We start from the raw sequence: 17,429 nt of genomic DNA on the forward strand, positions 1-17,429 counted from the left end.
ACGACCCGCCTCCCTCCCGCCGCCATTGTCGCCTATCCCGACCTAAACGCACCGCATCGAGCTTTCCCTATTCATTCTGAGCTAGAGTACGACTCAAATATGGGCAAAGATAGCGACGTACCACAGCCAGGGCCCGCGCGCCTCGCAAAGGGCGCAGGGCCGGATGAATGGCTGGAGCAGGCGAAGCAATGCAAGTACCTGCCCGAGGCCGACATGAAGCGACTATGTGAGATTGTCAAGGAATGTCTGATGGAGGGTGAGTCTCAGCAATGCCGCATGAGTTATGCAAGAGAAAGAAAGCATGGCTATTGTGCGGCATGCTATCTATATCCATATATAAGACTAACATACATCTACCAGAATCCAACATCCAACCCGTACGAACACCCGTCACAGTATGCGGAGATATCCACGGTCAATTCTACGATCTGCTCGAGCTCTTCCGTGTCGCTGGCGGCATGCCCAACGACTCCCCTGCCGCGCCCCTCGCACCACCAGTCACATTACCAAGCACAATCAACCCCGCCGATCTCGAGCCTCCTACCAGCATAACAGACCCCAAGGTCAAGCGCAAGATGAAGAGGAGATTCCAGCGCGATCCCAACTACACTGGGCCAACAAGTCCTCCTGGCGGCGATGGCGATGAAGAGGGCGACGACGAAGAGGAGGAGGAACGCGGCCGAAGCAGGAGCGTTCACGACAGGCGGAGTCTTGGTTCGGCATCGGATGCAGACTCTACCAAGAACACAGTCGGTGGAAATGGCCAGCAGAACTTCATCTTCTTGGGTGACTTTGTCGACCGAGGATACTTCAGTCTGGAGACCTTTACCCTTCTCATGTGCTTGAAGGCGAAGTAGGTCAACTGGCACACAGAACTACATTAACGGTACTAATTGAAATAGATTCCCTGACCGCGTCACTCTCGTCCGCGGAAACCACGAGTCGAGACAAATCACCCAAGTCTACGGTTTCTACGAGGAATGTCAGACCAAATACGGCAACGCTTCGGTATGGAAGGCCTGCTGCCAAGTCTTCGATTTCCTTGCCCTAGCCGCTATCGTCGACGGAAAAGTTCTCTGCGTACACGGCGGTTTGAGTCCAGAGATCAGGACACTAGACCAGATCCGCGTTGTTGCGCGAGCCCAAGAGATCCCACACGAAGGAGCCTTCTGTGATCTCGTATGGAGCGACCCCGAAGATGTCGACACGTGGGCTGTCTCACCCCGAGGAGCCGGCTGGCTATTCGGTGACAAGGTGTCTTCCGAGGTATGCATTCATCCCCGCTCGTCCATTACCCCATCGCTAACTGTCGCAGTTCAACCACGTAAACGGCCTCCAACTCATCGCACGCGCCCATCAATTAGTCAACGAAGGCTACAAATACCACTTCAAAGACAAAGACGTTGTCACCGTTTGGTCCGCACCCAACTACTGCTACCGCTGCGGAAACGTCGCCTCCATCATGAACCTAGGCGAGGACCTCAAGCCCGAGTTCCAAATCTTCTCTGCGGTTCCAGATCATAAGCGCGCCGTCCCCGCGGGTCGTGGAGGTCGCGGAGAATACTTCTTGTAGAAGACGCGTATACCGATGTTGTGTCCATGGACCGGAGGAGAGTGATGTTGTCGGCTGCTGTGTATATGCAATCTTACGATACGATGAGAAGCGGAGAATTGAATACCCCTGGGAGATGAACGAACGAATGGCATGTATACAATCTTTGCCTTGACATGGCTTGTACGATATCGCGTTGATGAAATTTTGAGGTAGTACAATGGTACCAATACGTTTCGCATGCGTTATTTCTCCTCCGGGGCAGTCGGGTCATTATACAGCCTACCTGATACCACGGCCTGCTTTTGGTGGCTGCTTACGCGACACATCATGTGGACCTCGGGAGCTTTCACGTGCAATTGCTCGCCACTGCCGGGCCGAGCGCAGAGGTGGCCTGATGCATCTGAACATGTAAGACTCCCGCATTGAGTTTGGCTTGCGATGTAAAAACACTGATCAATCCATCCCGTTCAGTATGTAACGTGTAAATCCTAAAGGACTCATCTTTAGTCACGCAGGAGGTACTCAAAAGGTCAACGTTAACCCAACGGCTTACAGGTGCTCCGAAAATTCCATTTGACTGGGTCCTATATTCTTTGCAGGCCCTGATTGCGAAAGCATGGAGACCACTCAGGCTGTCGTTTGGAGCGGAAAAACCTAGTCAGTGAGGGGGTGGGTTTGTCCCTCAAGAAGGCGGCTCTCGTTCAGCCTTGTCATCAGCCCCCAATCTCTTATCGGTAGCCTTCCTGCATGTCCGTCTCGATAACTCTTGGCAAGCCTTTTTGTCAGAGAGCTGAAGAGAGGATGCGTTCTTTGGGCAATCATCTCCGCGAGCAGCCCTCCTTACCACTCGGTCTCGGCCCCCTTCTTCTTGACATTGCCGCCGCTAGTATTGGAGCGCTTTACATCTGCAGTCAAGTTTGATTCCTTACCAATAGACTAACTCAGCCTGGCTTCTTTGATACCGTGCCTAAAAATGGGCTTGAGACGCATGGCTACGGATTCAGTTTCGATGCGTTGCTCGGTTGCGGGGCTGTGCACCACAGGATAAGTAGTGCACCAGACCTTTTGTTGGAACGTAGCCTTGATGTCTTTCTTGACCAAATCCTTGTCATCTTTCGTGCTCAATTGCCTCACATGGCGGACCCGATCAGCATCGTTGGCCTCGCATTGACGGTCATACAGATTCTCCGTCCAGCAGTTCAACAGTTGAAGGATGCGTACTCCAACGGAGGCAGCATTCATCAGACTCTTGATGAACTCCGAGCCGACTCAGAGGCTGTTTGCGACCTGATCGACAACATACATCGCGTTCTCAGCACCCCGAGCTTCGTCGCTGCGGTGGAAGAAGTGCAAGGCGCGTCGCAGGTCAACTTGCTAGAATGTCTCCAACGAGCTCTTCAAAGCTGCGAGCGCGAGGCCCAAAGACTCAGCAATTTCATCTACGATCTCGATATCTCAGGGGCTACGGGCCGCCTAAGGCAGGGCGTGCTTCAGTTCAAGCTTGATAGACGCTCGGATGACCTCCAACACATCAAGCGCAACTTCCAGGATCATAAGAGCTCAATTCAGTTGGCGTTTACAGTTGTCTCAACGTATGTCGTCCACTTTTGAACAATGAAGGAAATGACTGACGAATTATCCCAGCTGCAAGCAAATGCAGGTTGCTGAACGTGATGCTCTCGATGCCGCAAGCCTGAAAGCTCAAATCAGCAGACTCGAGGTGGCCTTGGAGCAAATCGGAAAATTGCTAAACGAACGGCTAGCGGCGCCAGGTGACAAAGAGCAGACAGTGATGCTGGATGAAATGCGAGAGCTCCAGCATAGATCTGCAAAGGTCCGACGCCGAGCCACAATGCGACTCGACCAGATTACGTCTATACTCGAGGAGACGCAGAGCTCACGTCCTATGGTTGACAGGACCCGCCCTCCTGTACCACCGCGAAGGGCCTGGAAGGATCACCAAAAGCCGCCTGCAGGATTTCGCCCGCCAATTGACCAAATCCCAGCCTCGAAGGTACCATCAACTCCAACCACCCCAAGAGCGGAGAAACGCGTTGCAAGCATGCCGGCCACCCCGACCCCATCGACAATCCCGCGAGTAAACGCCTTGAGCCCGGACACGAACAAGTCAGCCTCACCAGTGCTACCTGCCACCCGTTTTTCAGACATGACTACAAATGGTCTACAGATAGATGCTGAAGACTTCGAGGAGAGAGTTCTGTCACTTTTATCGACCGCGTCCACTCAACGTATGGGTACCGAGAAGCCATACAACGACGAGACAATTCTGGCGCTCGGGGAACTACTCGCAATGCTTGGAAAGCATGACTGGAGTGTACGACCCAGACTATATCTCGTGCTCCGCATGATCAAGGAAGTGCGAGCGATGAACATGCTCATTGTCGAAGGGTTCAAGGACATTCACTTCCCTTTCACTGAAGTCGACCTTACTTCCAGTCTCAAATCTGCTGCTTCCAGGCAAAACTTTCTTCGGGAACAACGGTTTGTACTCAGCTCAAGATCAGTCGATCTGGTACAAGGAGGTCGTCATCATCACCTTGGTAAGCTACACTTCTGTACACCGTTCGCTGCTCAGGTGCTGACCTTCGCCAGACAAAGGTGCAGATTCTTATTTTGTCATTAAGGAGCAGCTTGGGAAAGGCGGCTTCAGCATTGTCCATCGTGTCGAAAGCAGAATTGATTTGATCGAATACGCTGTAAGGACTTGTGATGTGTTTTGCTAGAGGGTTGACTCATCAGCAACAGTTAAAACGCATCGATCGAAGGAGCGGCACATTTTCAAAGGACCGCAAGAAGCTGCTCTCATTCGAGAACGAGGTCCATAACCTCAAGCGACTGTCGCACCATCATCTGGTGAAGCTCCTAGGGTGAGTTTGGGCAAGCCGAAATACAGTGCGCCGCTAACGAGTAATGTGTCAGTTCATACACCGATCGAAGATACATTGGCATCATCATGGAACCAGTAGCTGATCTCGATCTGCAACAATATCTGGCCCGGGATGCGTGGACCACACAAGACTATGTCGTCCTTCGGGGCTTCGTGGGATGCTTGTGCTCCGCTCTGGTCTATCTCCACGACAACAAATGCCGCCATAAAGATCTCAAGCCGTCCAATATCCTGATCAAAGGCGAGCAAGTGTATATAGCGGACTTTGGACTCGCTTTAGACTGGACTGAAGCGCAACGAGAGACTACGATGGGCCAACCCGAAGCTTATACACCGGCATACATCGCACCCGAAGTGAGTTCAGCTACGCATGATGACCTGAATCCTTGTTGACACTATCTCAGGTTGGCATGCTGCAACCCCGTAATACCGCTTCAGATGTATGGTCCTTGGGATGCATTTATCTGGAGATCGCCGTGAGTTAAGAGTTGCTTATGTGTATGTTTCAACATCGCTGACATTTCTAGACTGTTCTTACCAAGAGACAACTGCGATCAAAGGCTGAATTCTTCCAAACCACAGGGACACTGTCAACAAATTATTGGCAGAATCCAGAAGCAATCCAGAGTTGGATAGCCGAGCTGTCGATGGGATCAACGACTGATCAGCCCTTGTTACAATGGACCAGTAACATGACCGCCAGTGTTCCTAAACTCAGACTCACAGCTCAAGATCTCCAAGCAATGATAACAAAGGAACAAGCCAGAGGAGTCCATTACAGCGGTCCATGTTGTGTAAGTGAGGGTTTGTCGGGGGACGGAAGTGACACAACATCTTGGGCAGGCTCGCAGTCAGAAGATGATATCTTCCAGACGGCCGTGCTGAGTGATGGCATGTCGGATGAACCTACCGTCATGAACAACACTACGACGACATCCATCGGCAGTGACGTGACGCTCCAGGCCCCTCCCCCAAGCATCGAAAAGATAGTATATACACCTCCCCATGTACCGGATTACCTCGGTCATCATTCCACGGGAGGTGTCGGTCAGTCGCACCCTATATGGCTCAACGTCGGGAACGATGCAAATGTACCATTCTGCGCCACACCTGCAGCTGTGACCGAGGATAGCTACCCAAGACCGACAAGGGCTAGTATGGAAAAGACCAACGATGTGGACAAAGCTCGCGCCGATATACCGGAGATGCAAGCAACGAAACCGAAACACATAGCCAGAGATCGCACAGGCAAACGTACCGATCATGAGCACGAAGCGGCTCACTTGCGGTTCGTGCATATACCAAAGGCCGCCGAACCCACGAACGAAGAAGACTCTTCTACTGTCATCAGTCTTGCGGAAGCGTTTGCAGCCGATGACGGCGCATTCGAATATCACTTGGCCCTTCTGAGGGAGAAGAATCCAAACTGGAGAGATGAAATCACCGGTCTAATCGCGGCAGAAGCGCTTGACAAATACGGGGCCAACGTTATGCTTGTCGCCAGCAACTTCCGCGATGACTCTCTCGCACGTGATGTGATTGAGCACGCCCTCTTTGTGGAGCCACAGATCATCCATCAACGCGATGTATTCAATCACACCGCATTGCATTATTCGGCGAACAGGAACAGAGCTGGTATCACGAAGTACCTGATCAAGAAAGGTGCCAATGCGACAATCACGAACTTTCGAGGCCAGACCGCTTTCCATGTTGCAATCCATCGACGACGCTTAGCGACTTACCAAATTTTGCTCCGCTACCTTGGCGCTGCCGATATCAATACCAAGGACGATTGTGGTGAAACTTCACTGCATCTGGCCTGCTACCATGACGCGCCTACTGAGTTCATCATGAGTATGTTGGCGGCTGGTGCTGACGCAAATGTCGAAGACCTGTCTGGCAACACACCACTGACGATCAGCGAAAAGATTGGCAACTTGGAGATAGCCGATTTACTACGAGAGTATGAATCGGACGAGCCCGAACTTTTTCCGCCACCGCCACCGTATCAGAGCACACTTTCTCTCGCTCGTCAACAGGAGCCCACTGGTTGCACGTGTGATCTCTGTCGTTTGTTCCAGGCAGTCCGCAAAGTCGACGATCTCGTCCCCGATCTGGCGGATTGCACGTGCACCTATCATTTGGTGCGCCTCTCACTCAAGACGTTGAGCGATGTGGACTACATCATGTCATGTCTGAGTTCGTGCATGTGTCGGTCTTGTGAAGGGGAGCGTGCCCTGAATGATGATCGAGAGCCGTGTATTGACTTTCCATCTTGCGACTGTGAAGATTGCGTCGCTGAAATCAGCCCACCGGGGCCGTTCACAAATCCTCCTTCGCTACCCCACGGCGATGATTTCGCTGGCATGCCGCTACCTCCGTATCCAGATCATAGCTATTACGACTACATCATCGATGAGTGGACCATTGAGGACGATACAGACCGATCACCACAAGATATCACCGCACAGGCCTTGGCCTGTCTTGCCCAAGCCGGATTCAAAGGAAAGAAGTCCTATCGGAATGAGCCGGAAAAGGCCCTTAAATGGGTCATCAGCAACAACGCCACTACACCTTATGTCTACAAAATTGTGGAAATTCTGCTAGACTGCGGAGCATCGGCCAATACGACAGACAAGAGTGGATGTACTGGCCTCCACATAGCTGCTCGAACACAAGACGTTCGTTTAGCCATGGTACTACTTCAACGTGGCGCATGGCTTGACGTGCCTCGTCAAGCGATGTTCGCAGCGAAAGCGGATTTCACCCCTCTCAGATACGCGCTCTGGTTCGGGAACGCGCTATCGCTTCGACAGCTCTTGTCAGTAGGCGCAAATATCAATGACCAGTCCGTATACGGTCGGAATACACTACTTCACGATGCAGTCACAAGCTTCGATCTCCTAGGCTGGCATATACCGATGCTGTTAGCGCATGGGGCCGACACAGAACTGGCGAATGAGGACGCAAACACACCGCTTCATCTCGCTATCTCGCTGAATCAGATTTTCGCTGTCATTGCACTCCTAGATGCGGGAGCCAATATCGAAGCCATCGGGAAAGCTGGCGCGAAACCGCTAGCTATGGCGCTTGAAGGCGGCAACTACGGCATCATCACTCTTCTCCTTGATCGCGGTGCAGACGTACACTCACGTGCTAACGGCATGACATGCGCGCTATTCTACGCAGTTCAAATGGGCTACGTCGATATAGTGAGCATACTCCTTGAAGACTACGAAGCGAAAGAGGACATGCATCGCACTGATCTCACAGGCCGCAGTATTTTACACGTGCTTGTGTATACACATGTCGATCACATGCTCCATATACTCGACAGATTGATCGAAGAAGGCGCAAACGTCAATGCAGAGGACTACTCTGGGTCGACGCCGCTACATGAAGCTGCGAAGCTGGGGAGTACTGTAATGGTCAGTGGGCTGCTGGAATATGGGGCTACGATGAATGTACAGGATCGTCAGGGCAAGACCCCGTTGGATCATGCGCAGGCGAAGAAGCATCGTGAAGTTGTGGAGTACTTGGGTGGGACATTGAAGAAGAAGGGTTGGTTTCGCAGGAGTTAGGACTTGCTTTCTATGCGCATTAATGACCTACTTCCGCATCGCAATGAGTTTTGTAGTTTAATACGATTTCAACTGTCTGATATCAAAGAGATCCTTACACCTAAGGATGGTAAGCTGAATACGGTTACTTGGAGGATCGTACGTATGGTGTGTATTGAACAGGCTCGACGCCACTCTTCAATCCGGCATATCACCAGCCACGCCTCTTTTCCCTAACGAAAGAACCGAGAAAAAAAAGCTCATTCAACAGAAACAAAACCGTGACCGAGAGACAAGTTATTGAGTGACGTGTGTTGGCGCGTGGGGTCGATCGTGTGACATGTGTTTGCTATGTAGAATATAACGACAAACATGATTGTCTGGCACTCACGAACCTACTCGCCCTTGGACTTGCCCAAGGGGGGTAAAGACTCATTTGTAGAGTTTGTCACACGGCTGATGACGGGACCAGCCCGTTGGGTGGGTGAAGCGGATCCGTGACTTGGGAATTCGGGTTATTATACAGCCCACCTACGCCCAACAAACCCTCTCTTACCATATCTAACCAGGCTATTACCTCCCTACATGCAAAATATACAATGGGCGCATCAGCATCGAAAGCGCGCGCTATCAGCATGGACTTCCAAGTGTGGGAGGCTCTCTTACACACAGCTCAAACGCAAAAGCTCCGTCCCGTCAGTACCAATTTGACGTTCGACACGATATCGTACACCATGTGGTCCCAGAAACATTGGCGATTGAATTTCGAGAATGCACCGCCTCCAAAGGATGCGCAGTTACAGCCCTGCTTTCTCTTGAAGATCCCAGCGTCACAGCCTCTGGAATACGCGCAGATCGTACAGCAACTAGAAGAAGTCCAGGCCAAAGACGATGTGACCAGCTCAAGCTTTCTCCAACATGTTGTGGTCGCATCTCACGGCCGCTCGAGTCTGGAACTGGAATTCGAGGTCGCAGCCGCGCTGAACGCTCGAGGGCTGCAGAATCTCACGCTTGCGACCTTGCAGAGTGGCTGTGACATTGAGACCGGTCCTCACCTGCTGCATGGTAGTGACCTCTGGAAGGTGGCTAGACTGTACGATGATACCAATGGGGCTTTTATGACTGCTATTCGTCCAGGTGAAGAAGACAAGTGAGATCTGCTCCGCATTCTAATGAATAATGTACTAACGTCGTACCAAACAGATATGAGAATTTGCGGCTGTGTAGCGACCGATATCAGACGCTGAGCGTTGCCATACCGTCACGAGCGAATGCTCTCGGTCTGACTGAGCAAGGATTGGACTTGCGACTGAGCGGCATGAGATTCGCAGTAAAAGACATGTACTCCGTCGCTGGCTTAAAAACTTCACTCTGCAGCCGACCGTACTATGCGGTCTCGAAACGAGCGGAAGTGACCGCTCCATGCATCACGAGATTGTTGAGCGAAGGTTGTACTCTGGTCGGGATGCTGAAGTTGAGTTCCTTCATTGGACGTGAAGAGCCAACTGAAGCCATAGACTACCAAGCACCGTTCAACCCCCGCGGAGACGGTTATCAATCACCAACTGGCAGTAGCAGCGGGAGTGCAGCGGGCCTTGCGTCTTACGCGTGGTTGGACTTCACCCTTGGATCTGACAGTAAGTCAAAGTCTCAGTTGGAGATTCGATTCTAAAGCATTGTAGCTACGGGAAGCGGGCGTCGCCCGGCATTTGTGAATGGCTTGTTCGCACTGCGCCTTTCTACAGGGCGTCTGTCACTCGAAGGAATGGTGTCTACTTTCAAGTAAGCTCATACCATTGCGTGATTAATGCAATGGGTTCACTGATTGTCAGTCGCTTCGACACGCAATGTATCTTCGCTCGCGATATCGACAAGCTGGATACCATACTCCAAGTATGGCTCGAGAAATGCGACATCGCAAAATCCAAGGCTAATGTGAGTTCAATCCGGGCGGTTTGCAATAATATCTTCGGCTGTTTCTGATCACGATTAGCTGCCGAAAAGACTTCTGTATCCAGTGAACTTCTTCCCCGTCAACAACGAAGTAAAGATGCAGCACGTGAAGAGCTTCGTCCAGGATTTCAGCGACTATTTGCAAGCGCCAATCACGGAGATTGACTTATCACTGGAATGGGAAAGGTCGCACCCAAAAACCGCGGATGGTGATTCACTAGATGGCTACTTGAGCGAGGTCTGGCTTCATTGAATCATCGCGATAGCGATGCTGACGTGCCCTAGGTCTCCACTAGAACCTTTTTGTATGACTTCTATCACAGCTTCGACAAGTTCCGTGAAACGTACAGGCGCGAGTTCCAGAAGGAACCTTACGCAAATGAATACACACAGTGGAGATGGTGCGAGCCGTCGTCTCGGATACTGACGTGATCTAACTTCGCGCCAGGGATTTCGCCAAGTCAATAACGAGAGAAGAGAACGAGGATGCTGTAACCCGCCTCGACACATACAGAGACTGGCTACTCTCTGAAGTGTTCCAGGCGGACAGATACGACACATTCATGGTGCTGCCAGTCTCAGAGGTCGCACCAAACTACAGAGATCGGAAGACAGAGCCGCCCAGTAAACAGAAGGCGTTCGATGCGCTGTATATCTCACCCACTATCGAGGCTCCCGAAATTGTCGTTCCAAGTAGGTCGTACGCTTGTAGTAGAAGAGATGGGGCTGACGAGCTCGTTTAGTCGCAGAATTCCCGTACGCATCTCGGGTGAGCGGGCGCGAGGAGAAGCTTCCAATTGCAATATCGGTAGTAGGATGTCCGGGTGAGTCTTCTTTCTTTGGATACGACTGGTGAAAGTAAGGTTGGCTAATGCTGTTGTAGGTACCGACCTGGCACTCGTTGGTCTTGTGAGGGATTTTCTGAAAGCTTCCAAGAGATCTATGCGCGTTTCCATCGGATCGTCGATGTTCGATAGTAGTAGCCCCTAGAAGCCTGCAAGACTGAAGTGCTGAAAAAGGCTCTATGAAAGAGAAATGCTTAAGATCGTATGTGCAAAACACAGGAAGAATAAAGCGCGCTTTTGACTCAGACTGCGGTCTAGGTAGTCCTGATTCGGGATGGCCATTGAGATTGTACGTCGGTATACGGTATGATTGAGATACCTAGGTAGCTTTGATGATGTGAAAGACATCCTGGCTCGGACGCCCAATTGAAAGTGGGGGAGCTGCCTGCATCTCCGACCCAATCACAACAGCCCAGACCGCGACGGCTAACCTGAGCCGCTACTTTCCTGCTCCGGTGATAAGCCCCTCCTACATCTTGTTCAACATCAATCGCATCCTTCATCTTTGGTATTGCGCCCTATGACCAAATTCATCGTCGCATTTCGACCATACATAGCGCCTGCTCGTACTATGTATTACTGCAACTTTCAACCCACGAGTATACAATTAGCAGACCAAAGACTCCTGCTTCAGTTTGCAAGCGCAATAAGCGTATCATGTCATGGCGCTCACGAGGGTATAGGCTGCAGTCGATTGCGCCTCTGGCGTCCAGACTATCTATTGAGCTGCGATTTGAGAGGTTGTAGTATTGCTAGAGTGTTTCGTGGCTGAATCCAGCCTCTCCAACTAAAGACTTCAGCCGCACCCGAACTTAGCTAGCATACGGAAACCTTCATGGAGGGATATGCTTATAGCCCGTCATTGCTCACCCACTTCATTCTCCACGCCTTACTAGAAGACTCATCCTTTCATTACACGCCTACTCAGAGATCACTCTTTAGAAGTGTGCCATAAATGGGCTGGCGACATGGCGGAAACTACCACTCCTACAGCGAACAGTCCAGTACCCGCGACAATATCCATCTATGGCCTGACCGAGCTCACTCAAGGCGACGCGGTTCGAGAATTTGACATTGTTTTTGTACATGGCCTACAAGGTCACCCGGAGAGCACGTGGACGTTCTCCGAGGGTACTAATAACCAAGCATCTACCAAACCATCTTCCAAGGGCTCCTTTTTCCGACGGTCCGCAAAAGCAGCTGCAACGGAGCCCGCAGCTGATTTGCCCGGAACTCCTCCACCGTCAAGCACCTTTTGGCCGCGAGACTTCTTGCTCGAGGATTTCCCCAAAGCGCGCGTTTTCACCTATGGCTATGATTCCTCCGTTAGCCACTTTTTCTCTGGCCCAGCTAACCGCGACAACATCCTCGACCGTGGACGAGACCTGCTCGAACGGCTTGCTCCTCAGCGTGAGAAAGTGCGAGGTCGCCGCATCATTTTCATTGCGCACTCTCTTGGTGGTTTAGTCGTCAAATCGGTAAGTCTTCTCTGGGTCTCATCATCACCTAATAGTGTTCGGTCAATTGACATTTATCCAAAATAGGCCTTGAGGCTATCTGCCGAAGCTGAGGATGAAGATGAAGACCTGAAAGACATACTAGCATCAACGGCGGGCGTCTTGTTCTTCGGTACCCCTCATCGCGGGAGTCTTTGGGTCAGCACGGGCAAGATCATCTCCCGTTTTGCCAAAGCGATCGGCTTCTCGACGAGTAACATCAACCTCGATTTGCTCACGCCGAATGACGCAATGCTGCAAATACTAAGAGATGACTTCAGAAAAAAGCTGGACAAACAGAAAATGCTCTATGTTACGTCTTACCAGGAATCATTAGGGTACAAAGGCTTCAACGGCTTCGATGAAAAGGTATGAAACCCGGCAAAGAACTTCTAGTCAAGCCTGAATACCTGACGCTACCCCCATTATAGATTGTAGACCCGGGCTCTTCAGAAATTGGACACGCAAAAGAACGGCGCCTGCCCATTACCGCCAATCACATGAACATGTGCAAGTTCAGTAGGACGGGTCCGACTCGGGTTGATTATGAGCAAGTGGTGAGACCCCAGATAAGCAAGCATATGAACAGAGTGTACGCAGCACTGCGGGAAAGTACGTGATTCTCTGGCGGGAGGCTCAAGCCTTCGACTTTGGGCACGCTGTCTAATAGATTTACGGTAGGAAATGAGTCTTTGTTCAAACACTTTTCCGATGCCTTGACGTTAAAAACCAACCAGATTGACGAAGCCCATGATCGCACGCTCTCATGGCTCCTACAAGCGGACCTGCAAGGACCCGGCCTAATGAATTGGCTTGCCGTTGAAGAAGGCATGTTTTGGATCCAGGGTGTGCCAGGCTCCGGGAAGTCTACCGTGATGAAGTACCTATGCGAGTCGGGCGACATCGCCAGAACCCTAGAGACATTCGATTGGTCTCATGCAGCATTCTTCTTGACGCGCGAAATTGAGCAAGAGAACAGATCCTGGAAAGCAGTCGTCGGCGCAATCGTGTACAAACTCTTATGTTTCCACCCCGCCCTTCATTCCATCATCGAACCGTTGGTCGCTTCCCATGGCCAACAAAGTTCCTTCTCTCTAGAAGAGCTTGAGAGGATTCTGCTTCTATGCAAGTCGCAGAAAATAGTCAAGTTTCGCATGTGTCTTTTCATAGACGCCTTGGACGAGAGTGACAACGATGAGAAGAATTGGGAATATATGGCCGACTTCTTGGAGTTCCTGGTATCAGGTGAGGCCGACCAAGGATTTGGTACCTTCAAGGTATGCGCCACCAGCCGTCCGGAGAGCGCGTTCGATGTACGACTGAAGGGCCGACCTGGCTTGCGGGTGCAGGATTGGACCAAAGGGGACATATACTATTATGTCCACAGCCGATTGGAATCCCACCGGCGCGCACGAGACATGGCTGAAGATTTGGAATTCTGCGATCAGCTGCAGGAGATCTGCAGGTTCATTGTTGATCAGGCAATGGGCGTGTTTCTTTGGGTTCGCCTGGTCGTCGACAGCGTGCATGTCAGCCTATCACGAAGCGAATACTTGGGAAACGTACGAGCGCGACTATTGAATATGGATCAGACAAACACACAAATGGCTGAACTCTACTTGTCCACACTCGACAACATACCGGTAGAGACTCGCGGAGAGACGGACGCCATCTTCAGAACGCTCCTGGCGGCGGACAAACCGGTGAGTGTAATGGATATCGGTGTCCTTCTCGAGGTGATTCCATATCAAGCCTTTACCGAAGACGGTTATGCAATTGAGCCCCGTCCGATATTGGATATGAGTAGAAGTGGCCCTAGATTGGAGCAGCGCATAAGAGACGCAACGGGAGGATTGGTGCAGGTCGTTATGCCAGAAGGATACAAGGAAGCCCTGGAAACGTGGGAGGCAATCAGGAGATCGATTGTTGCCAAACCTTCGACCGAGCCCGGAGAAGATGATTATGCACACGAAAAGGCCAGGATCGCCTCAAGAGATGAATTGCTCGCAGGAATAGTGTCAGGTGTGCATGACGAGACTGTCAGCTTGACCAATCCTGATGCTTGCATCGATGCGTTTCATTGGTGTGTGCAGAACTCAATGCTCATGCCAGACGCCACGGTCTGGACTGTTCAGTTCCTCCATCAGACAGTGAGGGAATTCCTGACGACATCTGACACAGATCTGATTTCGAGGATGAACGATAAGTTTCCCCAATCCCAGGAGGGATTCATGGTAGCTGGCGCTATGTACCATATCTCAATCGCACTCGCCTATATTCAGCTGAGCGACGCCCTGCGAGAGGAGTCTAGATGGACCCTGGAACCAGCAGAGATCATGATGAGGTACGCCCCCGAGCTGGACTCTTTGGAGGGAACGAATTCCTACGACCTTATCCACGTTCTTGATCGATGCTTATCAAAGTCGACCGAAGGGAAGGCTTACTGGCTGGGTCCACGCCTGAACCACCCTCCAGCCTGGAAAACTACGTTCCTGGCATTCGCAGTGAGCAACAACATGTGCGCTTTTGTCTCGGAAGCGCTGAGAAGACAACCTGATCTCATCAAAAAGCCCGGTCGACCGCTGCTACACTATGCAGGCTGGTCCCCGGGCAAGTATCCGAACCCTACCATGGCTGACATCCTTCTGTGCGCAGGAGCGAACCCAGGCTGGGTCTTTGACGAGTCGCCGCAGATATCCAAGACAGCGTTAGAAAGCCTTTTCTTCGGACACGTTCAAGAAAATGGGGCTTTACACTTCGAATACATGTGGACGCTCGCGCATTTCTTTGACGACTCAGGTTTCGATTCCCGCGTTCCCTCCCCTTCTGGACCCGATCTTATTGTCCACGCAATGTCCGAGCACCCCGAAAAATGGACCGAATGGACCACCATCTTTCACTACATTGCCGCAATGCCCGTACCACTCGCGGACAAGATAGAGTTCTTTAAGAAATTGAGGACACTGGTCGACAACTCCAACGTTCGGACTTACGACAATTGTATGAACGTCCGCGACTCAAACAAGCGGACCGTCTTCGAAGCTCTGCTCCAGAACGCAAGTCCAGAGGATGTGACGCCAGAGATGGCCGGTCGCATGCTGCGGGGCCTGAAAGCCAAGATCACAATGGAGATGGTGCGTGTCAATTTCGAGTCGTCGAAAGACAAGGATGAGACGCCAATCGCGTGCCATATGCGCGCGGTGACTCCTGTCTTTTTCAGGGAAGAGTTCAGAAAGGATCGATACTACACTAGTGGAGCTAAGAGCCTCATTTCTAGTCTCAATCCCCTTCACTTGGCTATTGCCGGCAGTACGTGGCTACCGCTACGTATATACTTCCGCATCGTTGTACTGTGGCCAGCACTGTCCCAGATCTTAATATGCGTGCTCACGTCACCGGTAGGATTGCAAATATGCAAGTATCTGCTCCTTGGAATTTGCTGCTTGCTGGTTTGTGGAGCTGTAGCTGTGGTGTTGTGGTTTGGCTTGTACGTGTACTTCGAAATGAGGAAATCAGAAGCTTTTGGAGCTTATGCTGTAGCGGCGGCGAAGGCGAAAAAGAAGTAAATATAACTAGAGGTCTATATTACAGCACCTAGCTTCGTAGAACACAGGTATACCTCTGGCTTACAACGCTGGGAGATACCATGCGTGCGCACTTCGATGATTCGTCAGATAATCTACCAAAGTTTACATGCATTTCACTATAAGTATCAAGTAGTTCTTAGAAACATGCTTCGTTGAAGCTTGAAGCGTGATGTACTACCTAGGCAAAGAAATGATGACCCTCCTTGTAGGAAAGTGGTCTTCAATGCAGAAGCATTCATGCCGCAAGAAGACGTGTTGCAAGCAATAGCGATATTTTAGCGCGTTTCTAGATAAAGAGACACCTTCGCGAGACAGATTCGCAGTCTAGGGTTTGAAGCAACGGCTTGAGCGACGACGAACTCAAGGAGCAAACCTAAACCCTTTCATCCTCGGCACAATCGTCATATCCCGGATATCGTCATGGCGGAACGCCAAAGCCAGAAAGCGCTCGATGCCCATACCCCAGCCCGTTGTTAGTATCGGTTTGTGCTCTCGAAGCTCAGTGTACCAAGCATAGCCCTCCAGATCAACTTCATGCTTCTCGAGCGCAGCCCGCACTTGTTCATTGGTTGTGTGACGTTCACCAAGACCGAGAACCCCTCTCCGTTTCCAAGTAAAAGGTCTGCGCAACGCGCTTTTGCGCATGTCTTGTCCACGAACGCTTGATAGAAGGGTACGCTCAAGTGATCCATCTCAGTAAGCCAAACACCAGGTCACACCTCCCAGCTGAGCGAAGTAGCACCACCCGCCGATTTGAGTAGCAACTAGTTTTCATCTTTCCTCCACGAACTGAAGTATCTCCCTAGCTACTTCTCCAGGCGTACTATCAGTCGTGTCAAGGCTCAGCCCGTCACAGCCATCAAAGCGGAAGATGTCGCATCTCTCTCTAAAATCCCTCAGACGATCAGGATCAGTGAGCTTCTTCGTACCACCGTCAACGCGTCCAGCAGCAGCAACTCGCCTGATGTTTTCCTCGACGTCGCAAACAATGTAGACAGGCTTGAACGGACGTCCAGCCTGTCTCGCTGCTTCCCGATACTCTTCCGCAACCTTTTGCCCTAGTACGTTGTCGGACTGGTAATCTTCATAACAACAATAACAACAATCAGCAAAGTGTTGATGGCGAGGGGTACATAGGATTCTTACCGGTGAAAACCACAACCTGCGCTAACGTAGCAGGGTTACTCACATGTTCTCTGAAGATGTGTTGCCGATACCGATGGCGTTCTTTTTGGTAATCGGGGTGACTTCGTGCGTACTTTGCTTCCACGGGGTCGATCAGCTTGTGGTTGTCCAGGAGGATCATGTCGGTATGTAGGGTCTTCATGACGGAGGCGATGGTAAGCTTTCCGCAGCCTGGAAAGCCGTTGATCCAGACGACGGGTGCTATGTTGGTCGTGTTCATGATGTTGGCGGTCGCAAAGGCGTAACGGGTCACACGGATGGGGAAATTGTTACTCGGTGTGTCATCAAGGTCCTGTTGTGATTTAGAACGAATCTGCGATCCGAGGGGCGCGTAGAGATA

At 51.3% G+C, this 17,429-nt stretch overlaps 5 protein-coding genes across 5 annotated transcripts; 4 read left to right on the plus strand and 1 right to left on the minus strand.

Moving 5' to 3' along the window:
• Nucleotides 1–99: 99 nt before the first annotated feature.
• On the plus strand, nucleotides 100–1,573 carry J4E92_006906 (uncharacterized protein; the record flags this gene model as incomplete). Its single annotated transcript, XM_051498271.1, has 4 exons — nucleotides 100–256; nucleotides 361–853; nucleotides 903–1,266; nucleotides 1,316–1,573. 4 exons carry the CDS (start codon nucleotides 100–102, stop codon nucleotides 1,571–1,573), a joined length of 1,272 nt encoding a protein of 423 aa, XP_051351205.1.
• A 1,116-nt stretch (nucleotides 1,574–2,689) lies between these two features.
• J4E92_006907 (uncharacterized protein) lies at nucleotides 2,690–8,044 on the plus strand (the record flags this gene model as incomplete). Its single annotated transcript, XM_051498272.1, has 8 exons — nucleotides 2,690–3,147; nucleotides 3,200–4,011; nucleotides 4,169–4,272; nucleotides 4,322–4,443; nucleotides 4,496–4,817; nucleotides 4,868–4,939; nucleotides 4,991–5,090; nucleotides 5,307–8,044. The coding sequence occupies 8 exons, from the start codon at nucleotides 2,690–2,692 to the stop codon at nucleotides 8,042–8,044; spliced, it is 4,728 nt and encodes a 1,575-aa protein (XP_051351206.1).
• Nucleotides 8,045–8,622: 578 nt separating this feature from the next.
• On the plus strand, nucleotides 8,623–9,177 carry J4E92_006908 (uncharacterized protein; the record flags this gene model as incomplete). The annotated part of the gene is made up of 1 exon (XM_051498273.1): nucleotides 8,623–9,177. The coding sequence occupies one exon, from the start codon at nucleotides 8,623–8,625 to the stop codon at nucleotides 9,175–9,177; it is 555 nt and encodes a 184-aa protein (XP_051351207.1).
• Nucleotides 9,178–11,789: 2,612 nt separating this feature from the next.
• Nucleotides 11,790–15,883, plus strand: J4E92_006909 (uncharacterized protein; the record flags this gene model as incomplete). The annotated part of the gene is made up of 4 exons (XM_051498274.1): nucleotides 11,790–12,299; nucleotides 12,366–12,686; nucleotides 13,055–15,626; nucleotides 15,834–15,883. 4 exons carry the CDS (start codon nucleotides 11,790–11,792, stop codon nucleotides 15,881–15,883), a joined length of 3,453 nt encoding a protein of 1,150 aa, XP_051351208.1.
• Nucleotides 15,884–16,675: 792 nt separating this feature from the next.
• On the minus strand, nucleotides 16,676–17,309 carry J4E92_006910 (uncharacterized protein; the record flags this gene model as incomplete). The annotated part of the gene is made up of 2 exons (XM_051498275.1): nucleotides 16,676–16,986; nucleotides 17,051–17,309. 2 exons carry the CDS (start codon nucleotides 17,307–17,309, stop codon nucleotides 16,676–16,678), a joined length of 570 nt encoding a protein of 189 aa, XP_051351209.1.
• Nucleotides 17,310–17,429: the final 120 nt, after the last annotated feature.

The sequence above is a fragment of the Alternaria infectoria genome (assembly GCF_024043175.1).
Source record: "Alternaria infectoria strain BMP 0036 chromosome Unknown scaffold_11, whole genome shotgun sequence".
NCBI classification, from domain to species: domain Eukaryota; kingdom Fungi; phylum Ascomycota; class Dothideomycetes; order Pleosporales; family Pleosporaceae; genus Alternaria; species Alternaria infectoria.